Source organism: Rhinoderma darwinii, chromosome 4 (assembly GCF_050947455.1).
Source record: "Rhinoderma darwinii isolate aRhiDar2 chromosome 4, aRhiDar2.hap1, whole genome shotgun sequence".
NCBI lineage: Eukaryota > Metazoa > Chordata > Amphibia > Anura > Rhinodermatidae > Rhinoderma > Rhinoderma darwinii.
This window is the reverse complement of record NC_134690.1, coordinates 77,840,377-77,855,251: the sequence shown is the minus strand read 5'-3', so window position 1 is coordinate 77,855,251 and position 14,875 is coordinate 77,840,377. Positions and strand designations below refer to the sequence as shown.

General features: G+C 41.7%; 1 protein-coding gene across 1 annotated transcript; it reads left to right on the top strand.

Annotated features, from left to right (window-relative positions):
• The first annotated feature begins 406 nt into the window (after positions 1 to 406).
• On the top strand, positions 407 to 14,329 carry LOC142760433 (speedy protein 1-B-like). Its single transcript, XM_075863623.1, has 7 exons — positions 407 to 455; positions 4,484 to 4,553; positions 7,571 to 7,662; positions 11,355 to 11,413; positions 11,713 to 11,795; positions 13,821 to 13,989; positions 14,077 to 14,329. The coding sequence occupies exons 1-7, from the start codon at positions 407 to 409 to the stop codon at positions 14,323 to 14,325; spliced, it is 771 nt and encodes a 256-aa protein (XP_075719738.1). The 3' UTR covers positions 14,326 to 14,329.
• The last annotated feature ends 546 nt before the right edge of the window (positions 14,330 to 14,875 follow it).

Below are 14,875 nucleotides of genomic sequence, written 5' to 3'. Positions count from 1 at the left end.
GGCTTTTTATTTTCGTCACACATCGGTCCCCTATTTATTACTTTCATCCTGGACCGTCTCCCTTCTCTTTCTTCACATGCGGTTCTTATTCTCACTAGATATTCACACCATGTGCACCTTCACCATTTTCGGTTTCAGCATTTTGCTTTATACATTGGCTTGATCACCATCATCATCCCTTACTGTAGGACATTCCCCACTTTTCTTCAAAACATTATATGCATACACATAACAATGTTTACAACATGTCTAGATAGTATCACACACATGTCCACTCAGTTCTCTGCCTTATGGTTACGTATTAGGTACCTGCTACAATCCCATCTGATGTTTTGTGACTACGTCACATATACTTTCCTTTTTTCCTGATCTTACTTACTGGACTCAGCGGTGGGCGGGTGCGAAGATGGGGGAGTGGCTTATGCACCTTCCATCCGCTGTCTGTGTTCAGGGCGGTATGTGGGAGGTGCTGTCAGACATCTCTGTCCCACATCCTCCCTGACGACGCGGCTTCCGGAAGTGGGGCGGTGGCCATCTTTGTACCCCCTATCTGACGCCGGTGTCCTCCTTCCGCTTCTGACCGGTGATTTTTGATCTGTAACACATGGGCCAGGTAGGAGGGGCTCCCGCTAGGATGATGCCAACCCCAGACAAAGGCATTCGCCGAAACGCAGTGCCCTTCCTATGCGAGACCATGACTTTTGGTATGTACTTATTCCTTACACTCGTCTGTTATCTCATGTTGGCAGTTTATGTCATTCAGTCCTTTGGATTTTGCAGCATATAACCATTAGCCCCATTATTGATGTGTATAGGGAATATTAGCATGTGGCTATAAGCTATATATCTGTACTGTCTATCACTGCACATTTTGACTACTATCTCACATCTAACAACTATCTGATGCATTTCCCATGCGGCTTGGCTGTCCCCCTTGGACTTTGATATACATTTGTGTCTGCATCCTACTACAAATATGCATAAACATGCCCATCACATTTACTTTTTGGTCTAGCATAGGCTGACGCCTTCTCATTGTGTGACTCGTCTTTTTATTCTGTCATATCTATTTGTAATAAAATGTATATATTTTTATAGTCCAACATTTTGTGCCGAAGTTGATCATTTTTCCACTTTGTAGTGTTCTTCTGGAAAAGAAAGAAGCCAAAGATGTCAGTGTGTCGAAATGCAGACAAGTCATGGCTAGGAGAAGTCGTCTTGGCGGTCTTGGCTAGGTGAAGAAAAGAAAAAGGGAAAGTGACCTACACTGTACATATAATTAGTGCCAAACAGCCACAATTATATCTAAAAAATATATATAATCTTTTATGCTGCAGTAAAAACAATTATTAAAACCAATGATGAGTCTCGCAAGAATCGGCATCACAGGGGCACACTAACTAGACCCCTAAGTTAGTTCAAACCCCTGACCAGTTCCTTAAATTATTCCAGACCCCAGACAAGACCCCTAAATCAGACCCCAAAATTAATAAAACCCCAGATTAGACTAAAGGAAATTAACTCAGACCGCTCTATTTACTTACTGTTCCTCGTTGGCTTCTCTTCTTTTTGGGCGCCGCTGCACACATGGTCCTGATGCCAGCCAGCACAAAGACCTTGTATGTACCGCAACACACAACATCCTGGCGGTGACTAACATCAAGACCCTGTGTGGCGGGCTGTGAAGGGCTTGATGTAGCTCTGGGGCCCACTCACCTCTGCGACCAATGTGACCCCTATAGCTCTGCCACCGCTTCCTGTTTAGAATCTATAGCAATGAAATAATAAATTCAATATATCTTATGCCTGACTTTCATCTGAATGGACACCATGTAACAATGTAACACTACATTTCTCTACCTATGCAACCAGTATACTAATAGTGATGTCACTGTACATAGAGATCAGGACAATACACAGTATATAGAGAATTTATATAATAGAAATATATATGGCTATGAATGTATGACATATGGGGCACATGTATGACAACAATGCCAGTCAATTTCTTGTAAATCTGAACAGAAATGATAAGATCACATTATAAAGCGTCTGGTCCTCAGTTTTGCACATTTTACCCACGTCCAACAGATTTTTGGATTTGTGGATGCGTCAAATTTATGAGAGGCCTGCAAGATGTTAAATGGTAAAGATGACATCCTCCGCCAGGTCAGACATCAGTCAACATGCTTCTAACTCCAGCACCTGCACCAAAGATACATACATTATATATCAATGTTAAGAATCTGGAGCACATGAGGTAAATTTACCACAAAGACACTTAATACACATGACCATTCTGCATTACCCGTGGAAACAACATAGTACAACATGGCAGCTGCCACAAATGTCACCAGATGGAATAAGGATGTAAAATACAAGGATGACAACGTTTTTCTAAGCTGTAATTTAGAAGCTTTATATTAAAACGCACCATGACATTATTTCAGTGTACTTTCCCTTTAAACTTGCTGAGGCATGAATCATCATGGCAAGTGCCGCAAACAACAACAACCAATAGAATCGCAGGATTTGAATTTAAAGATAGAGAAAAATCATCAGTTGGTGCCAGTCTGCGATTGCTCTTTTCAGAGATAAGACAGGCTCCATTTTGTTCTTCAAAGCGACTTGACAAACGTTTACTTTTATCGGAGGAGAAGACACTACTGCGTATCTGCGTCTTCTGAGAGACAACACCAACTGTCTTCAAGACTTCACAGGTAAAGTGCCGCCATTTACTAACCATAATGACCACGTCATCCCAGACACAGACACAGATGCTTCTTCCACTACTGAAATTGATTGTATTTTATTAATAAACTCAAAGGTTTTCACCTAAATACCCAAAATCTGGATAAACTAAGGAGACAAGAGTAAAATAACCCGACGTATCATCTCCTTCCTCAGATCTTTCTGATGGATCCCAAGCTGTAGGACCGTATGCTTATTATTATTCTGTATTTAGAGAGGTTTCCATTCTAGAAAATGATATCAATAGGATTTTCCACCATATTCTGATCAGTCTGCCAGGACCATCACCCCATTTCTTCAGTTTTACCCTTCATAGTGGCATCCCCCCCCCCCCACCCCGGTTTCCAGGGAACTACAACATAGTCTGATTTAATTGATTACACAATGCTGTCTCTTCATTCTCAGGATCGGCAGGGGTCCTGGAGATCAGACCCCACTAATCAGAATGTTATGTCATATCCTAGCAATATGCCATAAAACTCAATTATGAGTAAACCCCTTTAATATTCATAGTGTATACATTTTATACCGCAGTGCAGCTGTCCTGTGATTCTTCTTTTTTTATTTTCAACCAAGTTTTAAAATTTACTTTAATCTATAATGTGTGTAAATTGGGTCCGGGGATGTGGATAATGTTAGAGGGGTGCTTATTGTGTTTTTACTATAATATATAAATATATTCCTGGTCTCTAATGTAAAATCTGTAGCAGGGCCCTTTCTATACCATGTGTCATTTATAATACTGGTGTCTTCTTATGGAAGATCCTGGGTGTGACTGCTACCTCTGCACCCTCTATAGCTACGCCCCAGTTATAATGTCAGTCCAGCGTACACACTACATGTTTATATTAATATAAGTTTTTGTAACATCTTCTTCAGGAAACTGGAGGCCCTCAGGCTTATTAGCCATTGGGCCCATGACTGTGTGGCACGGAAGGGGTTAAAGGAGGGATATATCCTGCTAGGGGTGGGTCTGTCCAAGATCAATTTAGGTGGGCCATAGGTCCTATAGGGATAGAGGGCACCCGCACCACTGAACATTTTTTGGATAGTTTTGGGGGCGGTCTTGCCCATCCTCCCCTACTTTGGTGGCGGGCAGACATCTTCCTCTTTTGGCCGTTACTTGTCCCACCCTCCCTCCCTATTTGTTTTGTGTTGAACTTAATATTTCTTTAAAAAAACAAAACAGACAAGAAAAGAGAAATATATATTGACGAAAAGTAATAAAAAAAATAAAATAAAAAATATATAAAAATAATTAATTATACAAAATGTTTTAAATAAGAGACAAAAGCAAAATAAATATATATATATGTCTCTGAAGCACTATGTGTATCTTATGCGGAATTATACTCCGTACAATTGTCATGTTGTTAAGCGACTCCAAGTTTGTAAAAGGAGTTGTAGTTTTTCTGGTCATGAGGCATTTGATTCGTTTGGAAACTCATGTCACAGCAGGCGGTAATTTGTTATTAAAATAATTGACCTACATGCCCTTCCTTAGGCGGGCTGGCATACGGGTATAATAAGAAAACTGTTTATTTTGAAAATACTTAAATAAATAAAGCTGAGGCCGACCCTCGTGTCAACCCACGTTTAAAAGTTTAGTTGTGTGTCGTTCAAATTACTTGTATGGTTTATGTATAATCCACCCTAGCCTGTACATGGTACAGGTATGCGCACAGTCAGTCACATTCCCAAATATTCATGGTAATATTCTCTTCTATTTAAGTTTCCCAGGAAGAGGAGAAGAGATGGCGAGGAAGAGGAAGAGAGATGGTCACTCTACATGTGGAGGAGACGTCAGTACAAGATTTTATATCACTGCAGTCACTACATACCAAATCCATACTTAGTGTTACAAACCATTACAAATCTAATGTATCAGCTTCTTATTAACCTCTTCACCCATGGGAATAAACACCCTATAAGGGTGACACGTCCTTCTACCAAGGTCATACAAAGCTTAAAGGGAATGTGTCGCTAGAATTTTTTTTATTTTTTTAAATTAAACAGTTAGTATATAAATGATTACACATTGTTCTAATTTTTTTCATTTTTTCACAAGTCTGGAAATATTATAAATTAGATTCTAATTTATAGCATTTCCATGTGCTGGTAACTAGAGGGAGCAATTCCCAAAATTGAAGCATTGGCATGTGGTAAAGCAACCTCATTGCCTTATGCTGCAAAATTGGAGAAGACACACTCTATCTAGTGTCCCCAAATAATCCCCCCTCCTTTATCCTGGCTAGTGCCAGGAGAAAGGAGGGGGTTGAATGTTCAAATCTCCTACACTGTGTGCCGCCATTTTTTGAGCGAATTCACAATGTAGGAGGATTAGATACAGTGGTAGTCACACAATATAAAACGAACATACACAAACATAACTTACCTGCTCCTGCCGTTGCCGCCGCTGCCTCCGCTCCTAGTCCTTGCTTCTGAACATATGGACGGAAGCCGCGACCGGAAATAGTCGTCTTACTGTCCGGCCGCGGCTTCCGGTCCACATGAAAATGGCGCCGGATGTCGCTCTGCCGAAGACCTACCTTTTGGTCTGTGCGGGACGGCGCTTCCGCCGTTCCCACACAGACGGCGTACGCTATAGTGAATGGAACGGCTCCCGTTCGCATTCTCTATGGGGATGTATGTGCCGTATTCCATCTCTGTATGTGTCGTTAATCGACACATGCAGAGATGAAAAAAAAAATGGCAGCCCTCATAGAGAAGTAAAAGAAAGAAAAAAGTACAACACAAACACACAAATAAATTTATTTTATTGACATACTAAAAGCAATAACATATAAAAAATAATTTCATGACACCTTCCCTTTAACCCGTTAGTGACCGGCCCATCGTGTTTTTACGTCGGTCTTTAACGGGCCTTATTCCGATGCCATAGACTTTTTACGTCGCGGCATCGGAATAAGTAATCAGAGCAGGGAGCTGTCAAATCTCCCTGCTCTCAGCTGCCAGAGGTAGCTGAGGGCTGGGAGCATCCCTGCTCTGCCGGGTGAGATCTATATTAGTATCGATCCCACCCGTTTAACCCCTCAGATGCGGTGCACAACAGCGAGCACCGCATCTGAGTTGTTTTGGAGAGAGGGAGGGAGCTCCCTCTCATCCCACCGACACCCGGCGATAAGATCGCCGAGTGTCTGTGTCTCCAATGGCAGACGGGGGCCTAATAAAGGCCCCCAGGTCTGCCTGTAATGAATGCCTGCTAGATCATGCCGCAGGCATGACCTAGCAGATGCCTGTCCGTTTTAAACGGACAGGCAGTAATACACTGCAATACAAAAGTATTGCAGTGTATTATAATAGCGATTGCAGAATCGCATATTAAAGTCCCCTAGTGGGACTAGTAAAAAAGTTTAAAAAAAAAGTTTAATAAAGTTAATAAAAAAAAAATGTTAAAAAAAAGTGAAAAAACCACTTTTTCCCCTTACAAACTGCTTTACTATTAAGAAACCAAAATAAAGTAAAAAAGTTACACATATTTGGTATCGCCGCTTCCGTAACGACCCCGACTATAAAGCTATTACATTACTTAACCCACACGGTGAACGCCGTAAAAAATTAAATAAGAAAACGGCAGAAAAATTGCTGTTTTCTGTGAATCCTGACTTTAAAAAAAATGTGATTAAAAAGTAATCAAAAAGTCGCATCTACTCCAAAATGGTACCAATAAAAACGACAAGTCGTCCCGCAAAAAAAAAGCCCTCATACAGCTGCACCGGCGAAAAAATAAAAACGTTACGGCTCTTCAAATATGGAGACACAAAAACAAATAATTTTGAAAAAAAAAGCGTTTTTACTGTGTAAAAGTAGTAAAACATACAAAAACTATACAAATTGTGTATCGTTGCAATCGTAACAACCCGCTGAATAAAGTTATTGTGTTATTTATACTACACGGTAAACGGCGTAGATTTAGGACGCAAAAAAAGTGGCGAAATTTCAGATTTTTTTCTATTCCCCCCCCAAAAAAAGTTAATAAAAGTTAATCAATAAATAATATGTACCTCAAAATGGTGCTATTAAAATAAACAACTTGTTCCGCAAAAAACAAGACCTTATACAGCTATGTAGACGCAAAAATAAAAGAGTTATAGCTCTTGGAATGCGACAATTGAAAAACGTAAAAAATAGCTTAGTCATTAAGGTCTAAAATAGGCTGGTCATTAAGAGGTTAACTAATGCTCTGAGAGGTGAGAGCACTAACCCCAGAGACATACCACCAGGAAATGTTCTTAAACATGGATTTTACTAAGATTTCCCTGTCATTTATTTATTTCATTTTTAATTCATTGTAAACTTATTAGCACATAATTGTCTGTATTTTATATTTTTACATTGGACTGCTGACTGTAATATCTATTTCTTCGCCAAACATGGACTCCTTGGATTGCTTTTCAGGGTTCTGACTCCTATAAAGACATTATACGAGAGCTGAGTACTGCGCGGCAGCCTGAGTAGCGCTCTTTACTTTGCGGGATGTCATGGTGGGACACCCCACTCACTTTAATCTGCTCCTCTTTTTTTTTTTGTAACTTTCTCTTCGTTCTCTGTACTCTTATGCGGCTGTTGAATCCGTCCTCTTCGTAGGGGGCCTGGAGTCATGTAGACTACTCTCCTGCGTGGGAATATTGGCTTTCACAGCAGTTCTTTATATGTACGCTGCATTTATACTTTCTGTACTCTTATGTAATTCTGTACCCCAAATGATTTACAAAATGGACCTTTTCGATCATGAAAATAAAGATTTTATATTTTTACATTGGACTGCTGACTGTAATAACTATTTCTTCTATGACAGTTCGCTGACCTACATGATAGACGAGTGCCGGAAGAGGAGGAAGGAGCATACCCTGCAGCCAGAAGAACGGACTGCTTTCTACAATCTCCTCGGTAAGATTCACTGCACCTTCCAATGATTTCTGACCAGACACAAAGAGGGGGATTTATTAGGACTGACGTTTCATACCCCGGTCTTAGTAAACAGTTTGCTGGAGTAGGATGCGACACATTTAATAAGAAGCTAATTTCTCATAATAATCTTGCCGCATCTTTCAGCTGGCCATTCACCACAATCGTGGCGTAACAATTGCACTCACAGGGCGTGGGAACGTGACCGCAGCCCTATCCCTTTTCTCCCAGGATCGGACATTAGATAAATATATATATGCTCACCGCTCATCTTCTCCCTATGCCCTCTCAGCATGCTGCGGCTCATACAACATACAGGGCCATATATGTGATGCAGCACTCAACTACCTCAGTGCTGCGTCACATACAACGCTCTGCGCCAGTGCCTTGTACGAGCTGTGGTCCGCAGGGAGAGCCTAAGTGGGGAGAAGCGAAGTGGAGCGTTGAGGTGAGTACATTTTTATTTTATTATTTTGATGTATTGTCCGATAGGAGGGGAGGGGGAATTTGATCACACAAAGTGTGATTTACATTTATTCTCATGTACAAACATATGACAACTTATTCTAAACATAAGCCATCAATATTTTATCAGTGAGGGTCTGGCTCCTGGCACCACTATAGTAAGCAAAGTAAAGGAGCTGCAGTGTTCCAGCGAGTGTTAGGGCATGCCCACACGTGGCGGATTTCCTCCGCAACTGTCCGCATCAATGCCGCACAGAATCTGCGTTGCAGATTCTGCGGCGGATCTGCCCAAAATGTGCAGTAAATTGATGCGGACTAGCTGCTGCGGACTGCGGTAAAAGTACTTCCCTTCTCCCTATCAGTGCATGATAGAGAGAAGGGACAGCACTTTCCCTAGCGAAAGTAAAAGAATTTCATACTTACCGGCCGTTGTCTTGGTGACGCGTCCCTTTTTCTGCATCCAGCCCGACCTCCCTGGATGACGCGGCAGTCCATGTGACCGCTGCAGCCTGTTATTGGCCTGTGATTGGCTGCAGCCTGTGATTGGCTGCAGCCGTCACTTAGACTGAAACGTCATCCTGGGAGGCCGGACTGGAGACAGAAGCAGGGACTTCTCGGTAAGTATGAACTTATATTTTTTTTACAGGTTGCTGTATATTGTGATCGGTAGTCACTGTCCCGGGTGCAGAAACAGTTACTGCCGATCGCTTAACTCTTTCAGCACCCTGGACAGTGACTATTTACTGACGTCTCCTAGCAACGCTCCCGTCATTTTGGGAGCCCCATTGACTTCCTCAGTCTGGCTGCAGACCTAGAAATACATAGGTCCAGCCAGAATGAAGAAATGTCAAGTTAAAAAAGCAAGACGCATCCGCACCACACATAACATGTGCATGACAGCTGCGGACTTTATTGCGGAAATTCGAATCTCCATTGAAGTCAATGGAGAAATTCCGCCATGAGTCCGAAACCAGTCCGCCACTGGTCCGCAACAGACAGAGCATGCTGCGGACACCAAATTCCGCACCGCAGCCTATGCTCCACAGCGGAATTTTACGCATCGTCTAAACGAACACTGCTAAATAAAAATGAAAGTCAATGGAGAAACGGCTCCGCTGCGGATTAACGCTGCGTAGTGTCCGCAGCGGAATTCAAGTGCAATTCCGCTACGTGTGAACCCAGCCTTAGGATGGGTTCACACGACCTATTTTCAGAAGTAATGGAGGTGTTTTGCGCCTCGAATTATGTCTGAAAAAACGCCTCCAATACGTCGGCAAACATCTGCCCATTACTTTCAATGGGCTTTACGATGTACTGTGCCGACGACCTGTAATTTTACGCGTCACTGTCAAAAGACGGCTCATAAAATTACAGCCTCGTCAAAAGATGTGCAGGACACTTCTTGGGACGTTATTGGAGCCGTTTTCTCATAGACTCCAATGAAAACAGCTCCAAAAACGGCCGTAAAAAATGCTGCGAAAAAGCTGCGAAAAACGCTGCTAAAAACGCGAGTTGCTCAAAAAACATCTGAAAATCAGGGGCTGTTTTCCCTTCAAAACAGCTCCGTATTTTGATACGTTTTTTGTTAAGCGTGTGAACATACCCTAATAAATCCTTTACTGTTTACTCAAGCACAGCGCCATACATATAGTTGTGGCTGTGCCTGGTACTGCATTTCACTGCTGCTCAGTCCCAATAAAGTGAATGGGACTGATTTGCAGTATCAGACATAGCCACAACCATATATATGGTGCTATGCGTGGGTAAACAACAAAGGGGCCGTTGTTTATCCCTTCTCCCTGCTTGCATTCTGGGCCCTAATGACCAAGCAATATTTTCCATCGTCACATTCGAAGAACTATAAACTTTTTATTTTTGCGTCGACATAGCTGTATAAGGTCTTGTTTTTTACGGGACAAGTTGTATTTTTTAATAGCACCATTTTGGGGTACATATAATTTATTGATTAACTTTTATTAACTTTGTTTTGGGGGGGGGGGGGTAGAAGAAAACCTAAAATTTTGCCCATCTTTTTTGCGTCCTAAATCTACGCCGTTTACCGTGTGGTATAAATTACAAATAACTATATTCAGCGGGTTGTTACGATTGCAACGATACCAAATTTGTATAGATTTTGTATGTTTTACTACTTACACAGTAAAAACACTTTTTTTTCAAAATTATTTGTTTTTGTGTCTCCATATTTGAAGAGCCATAACTTTTTTATTGTTCCGCCGATGCAGTTGTATGAGGGCTTCTTTTTTGCGGGACGACTTGTAGTTTTTATTGGTACCATTTTGGAGTAGATGCGACTTTTTGATCACTTTTTATCGTGTTTTTAAGTCAGGATTCACAGAAAACAGCAATTTGTCCATTGTTTTTTATTTTATTTTTTACGGCGTTCACCGTGCGGGTTAAACAATGTAATAGCTTTATAGTCGGGGTCATTACGGATGTGGCGATACCAAATATGTGTAACTTATTTGCTTCATTTTGTTTTTTTTTAATAGTAAAGCATTTTGTAAGGGGAAAAAGTGTGTTTTTAATTTAATTTTTTTTCACATTTTTTTTAAATTAACTTTATTCAACTTTTGTTTTTCACTTGTCCCACTAGGGGACTTTACTATGCGATCATCCGATCGCTTTTATAATACACTGCAATACTTTTGTATTGCAGTGTATTACTGCCTGTCTGTTTAAAACGGACAGGCATCTGCTAGGACATGCCTCTGGCATGACCTAAAAGGTATTCACTACAGGCAGACCTGGGGGTCTTTATTAGGCCCCCGGCTGCCATCGGAGACACAGACACTCGGCGATCTTATCGCCGGGTGCCGGTGGGATGAGAGGGAGCTCCCTCCCTCTCTCCAAAACCACTCAGATGCGGTGCACGCTCTTTAGCGCCACATCTGAGGGGTTAAACGGGTGAGATCGATACTAATATAGATCTCACACATTCGAGCAGGGTTGCCCCAGCTCTCAGCTACATCTGGCAGCTGAGAGCAGGGAGATTTAACGGCTCCCTGCTCTGTTTATTTATCCTAATGCAGCGCAGTGAAACGGCTATTGCATCAGAATAAAGCCCACTAATGACCGCCGTGAAAAGGCTAATCGGCGGTCATTAAGGGGTTAAGCATTTACTTAACCTTTAATTCTTTGTATATATACTATTTTGGATTTAAAGAATTTGAAATAAACTTTTTTCGTAGATGATGAGCACATCCAGCTGTTTTTGGCCAAGGACATCTGTTTGAGGATTTCGGACAAGGTAATTTTATAATGACAAAACAAATAGACAATCAGCCAGATATAGACATGACTGACAAGAAAGATCAGATTTGAATAAAAGGGTTTATGTGGCATTACGGGATATTCTACTTTACATCTACATCCTTGGTAAAATAATAATATTACAGTCAGAACAATGAGGATAATCCTGTGATTTATGTGTTAGGATTATGGACCGACATTAATAAACATATAAATAGAATCACCACATAAAGATAAGACATAAGAAGAGACCATTTCTCTATCTCCAAATTCTAACTTCTTGTCTTCTTCCACTAGTATCTCCTGGCCATGGTCCTCGTGTATTTCAAGAGAGCCGGACTGCGTACCGAGGAATATAGAGAGAATTTCTTTGCATCCCTGTGAGTATATTCACGTATCACATGTTTGAAGGAATACTCTCAAGTAGTTGTGGATCATGTGTTTTCAGGGTCACCATCAGGGCAGTACAGCTGGTACGGCAGTCAGGGGCCCGGCCACAATGCTGAAAAAAAGGGGTCTGCCCGCGTCTTAGTAACTGTAAACATTTCTATCAGGGCCCCAGCGTTAGTTACTTGGAGAAAGGAACGGACCCTTCCGTTCCTTCCTTGTAAGTAACTGTAACGCTGGGACTCCGAGAGGACAGTAGGGGAAGCTGCTGCATGAGAAGCATGAAAGCAGCTCCGTGTGGAGAGAGCCGCCCACCAGACATTTAAAAATTGCGGCAAAACTGCCTTATTTGTGCCGCAATTACAAAAATTACATGAAAATAATAATGGAACAAAACATGAAAAAAACTGTGCTTTTAGGCTATATTTTCACAGAGCAGTTAAATCAAGTTTTTGCTGAGATTTTGCAAAAAATTGCATTTGACTGCACTGTGTGAATAGACCCTAAAGGCCGTTTTACCGGCAGATAATCGTAAGGTGCAGCCAGCGCTGTTCAACGAGACATCGTTAATTAAGGCCCGTTTGCTCCTGTCACACGGAGCTATGGATGGAGACGAGCGGTCGTTACTTGGATCCCTCGTCCCCATACGTTATTATCATTTACACAGGGAGATGTGCTGCCGACAACGATAATATTTCACTTATTTAAAAGGATACGACCAGCAGATGATCGTTCATCTTGTGTTCGCTGCCCTGTTTACACGGGGCAATTATCGGCAACGAGCGTTCTGTCAATGCCTATGTCTCCTATTTTTGGTGCTGTTGAACACTGAAAATCCACTACAAATTACAATTTGTACAATTTATGTGAATTAGGTTTTCAAATCCGCATTCACATGCAGCAGAAAAAAAATCTGCATGGGCTTTAGGGCATTCTGCTGATTGTTAAATCAGCAGCATGCCTATTATGTTGCAAAATTGGCACACATTTCACCCTTTACAATGCAAAGGGTTAATTTGCTGCGAATCCTTAGCAAAATCTGTAAAGGTAAATTCACACGTAGCATAAACACTACGGATTTTCCACAATGGATTTCATTTTGGAAAATCCGTAGCGTAATACAGTAGCAGCAGCAGAGTGGATGAGATTTGAATAAATCTCATCCACACGCTGACTAAAAATATACAGAAAAACAGTTCATAAATTGACCTGCGGTGCGTTTTTTTAATCCGCAGCATGTCAATTTATGCTTTGGAATCGCTGCTTTTCTGTTGAGAGTTTTCCCAATTGGATTTAATGGGGAGGTAAAACCCGCAACAAATAGCAGATGTTGCAATTTTTGTGGTGAAAAAGCTGCAATGTCAGGGGCTTCCCAATGCCGGAGTCCCCAGGCAGAGCATCACAAGCAGTCTGCCCGTGGACTTTGGCCCAGATAAAAGACCCTGACGTCTCTGTTCATTTATGGACAGTGACTTCAGGAGTTTCCACAGGGCCGTTCCCCAGGCGACGTATCCCATTGTGTGCCATATGTTTTGGCTGAATTCAATAAAATCCAGGGTATCAACTGGTCACTGACTGCTTCATGGTTTCGTTCCCTATAACTTGAACAAAATCAGTTACTGCATATAACGTACAAACGTGAGCGCCCCACTTTCCGTTGCCCACCCACGGTAATGAAGGGGGGACCCAATCTCTTTGGCTGTATGGGGCCCAGAAATTCCTGATTGTGGCCCTATTCGCTTTACATTAGCTTTATCCCTTATAGGTTACAAAACAATTATGGTCATGTTTTAGCAGTAAAATAAAAATATTTTAACATTTTAATATCCAAAAGACAAAATATCAAACCTATAGATTACACTATGTAGCCTTCTGACTTTGGGGGGAGGGGTCATTCTAACATCCTTGGACACCATCGCTATCATTTATAGTAACACAAGTTTCCTTTACATTGAGATATATAAGTATACAGTGCTCTGCTCTTCCATGTGTCATTAATAAATTATTATTTTTTTCAGATTTCTAGCGAACCAGTTCGAGGAGGACGAGGACTTCAGAGACGAGATCTACGCGTGGGCCTTAGGAAGTGACTGGGAAATGAAGACAGAAGAGCTGCATCACCAACGCGACCAGTTGCTCTGCCGGATGGACTTTAGAGCGTGGGTGGCCCGAACCACATGTGATCTGGTCTGTAATAAAAAACAGAACAAGTGCCGTCTTTGATTAAGAGTCTGATGGGAAGCCAATTTTACCTCATTTACTATTCCATTTTAGATCATGGCACAAGACCCTTTCCACTGGGCATGGATGAGAAACAGGCAAATCCATCACAGCTGGGCCATACGTGCGTCAAGGAGAAATAAAGAGGAGTTTTACACCCGAGGCCCATGGAAGAGCGCGCTGTCCTGTGCCCGTTGTAGAAACATCATTTTGCATCCGTGCATGTGGAAAGTGGAAGGAAACATCATTAGCCGGATAGACACAGCAGTGGACCCGGAGACACCGATTGAGGTCCCTGACTAATAATAACGCTGGTAAGTAAAATGTTGGTGTTATAAAGAAGTAGGTAGGAAAAAATGATCACAAAAGTGCGAAGTAAAATGCAGTAATGGATCTTCTAATCCACATGTTGATGAACAATTTCCCTTGTACCTCTATTCCCACCCAGGAGGTTCTGCTGCCTGATCCACAAGAGAGATGAAGACCATGATGGATGACCAAACATGAGGAGCAGGTAATGTATAACACATGCATGCACGCACACAAAAACACATAATAAATACATACACACTAATACTTACACACACACATACAGAACTATACACAATCATACTCACTGACACACTGCACATAGTAACACAGTCACTTTTTACATTTTCTGGCTCTATTCCTTGTATGGGGGAATCCACATATACACATGTATACTGTACACGCGCACATACATTATATAGCGTTAACCTCTCTTAGTATGCCAGAGGAAGGACAGTACAGTGGCCATGGTTTCCCTGCAGGTTTCCTCCACTGGGGGTTTTGCCTGTCCTGAGTGTCGCTCTACGCTCTTTGTGAGTGATGG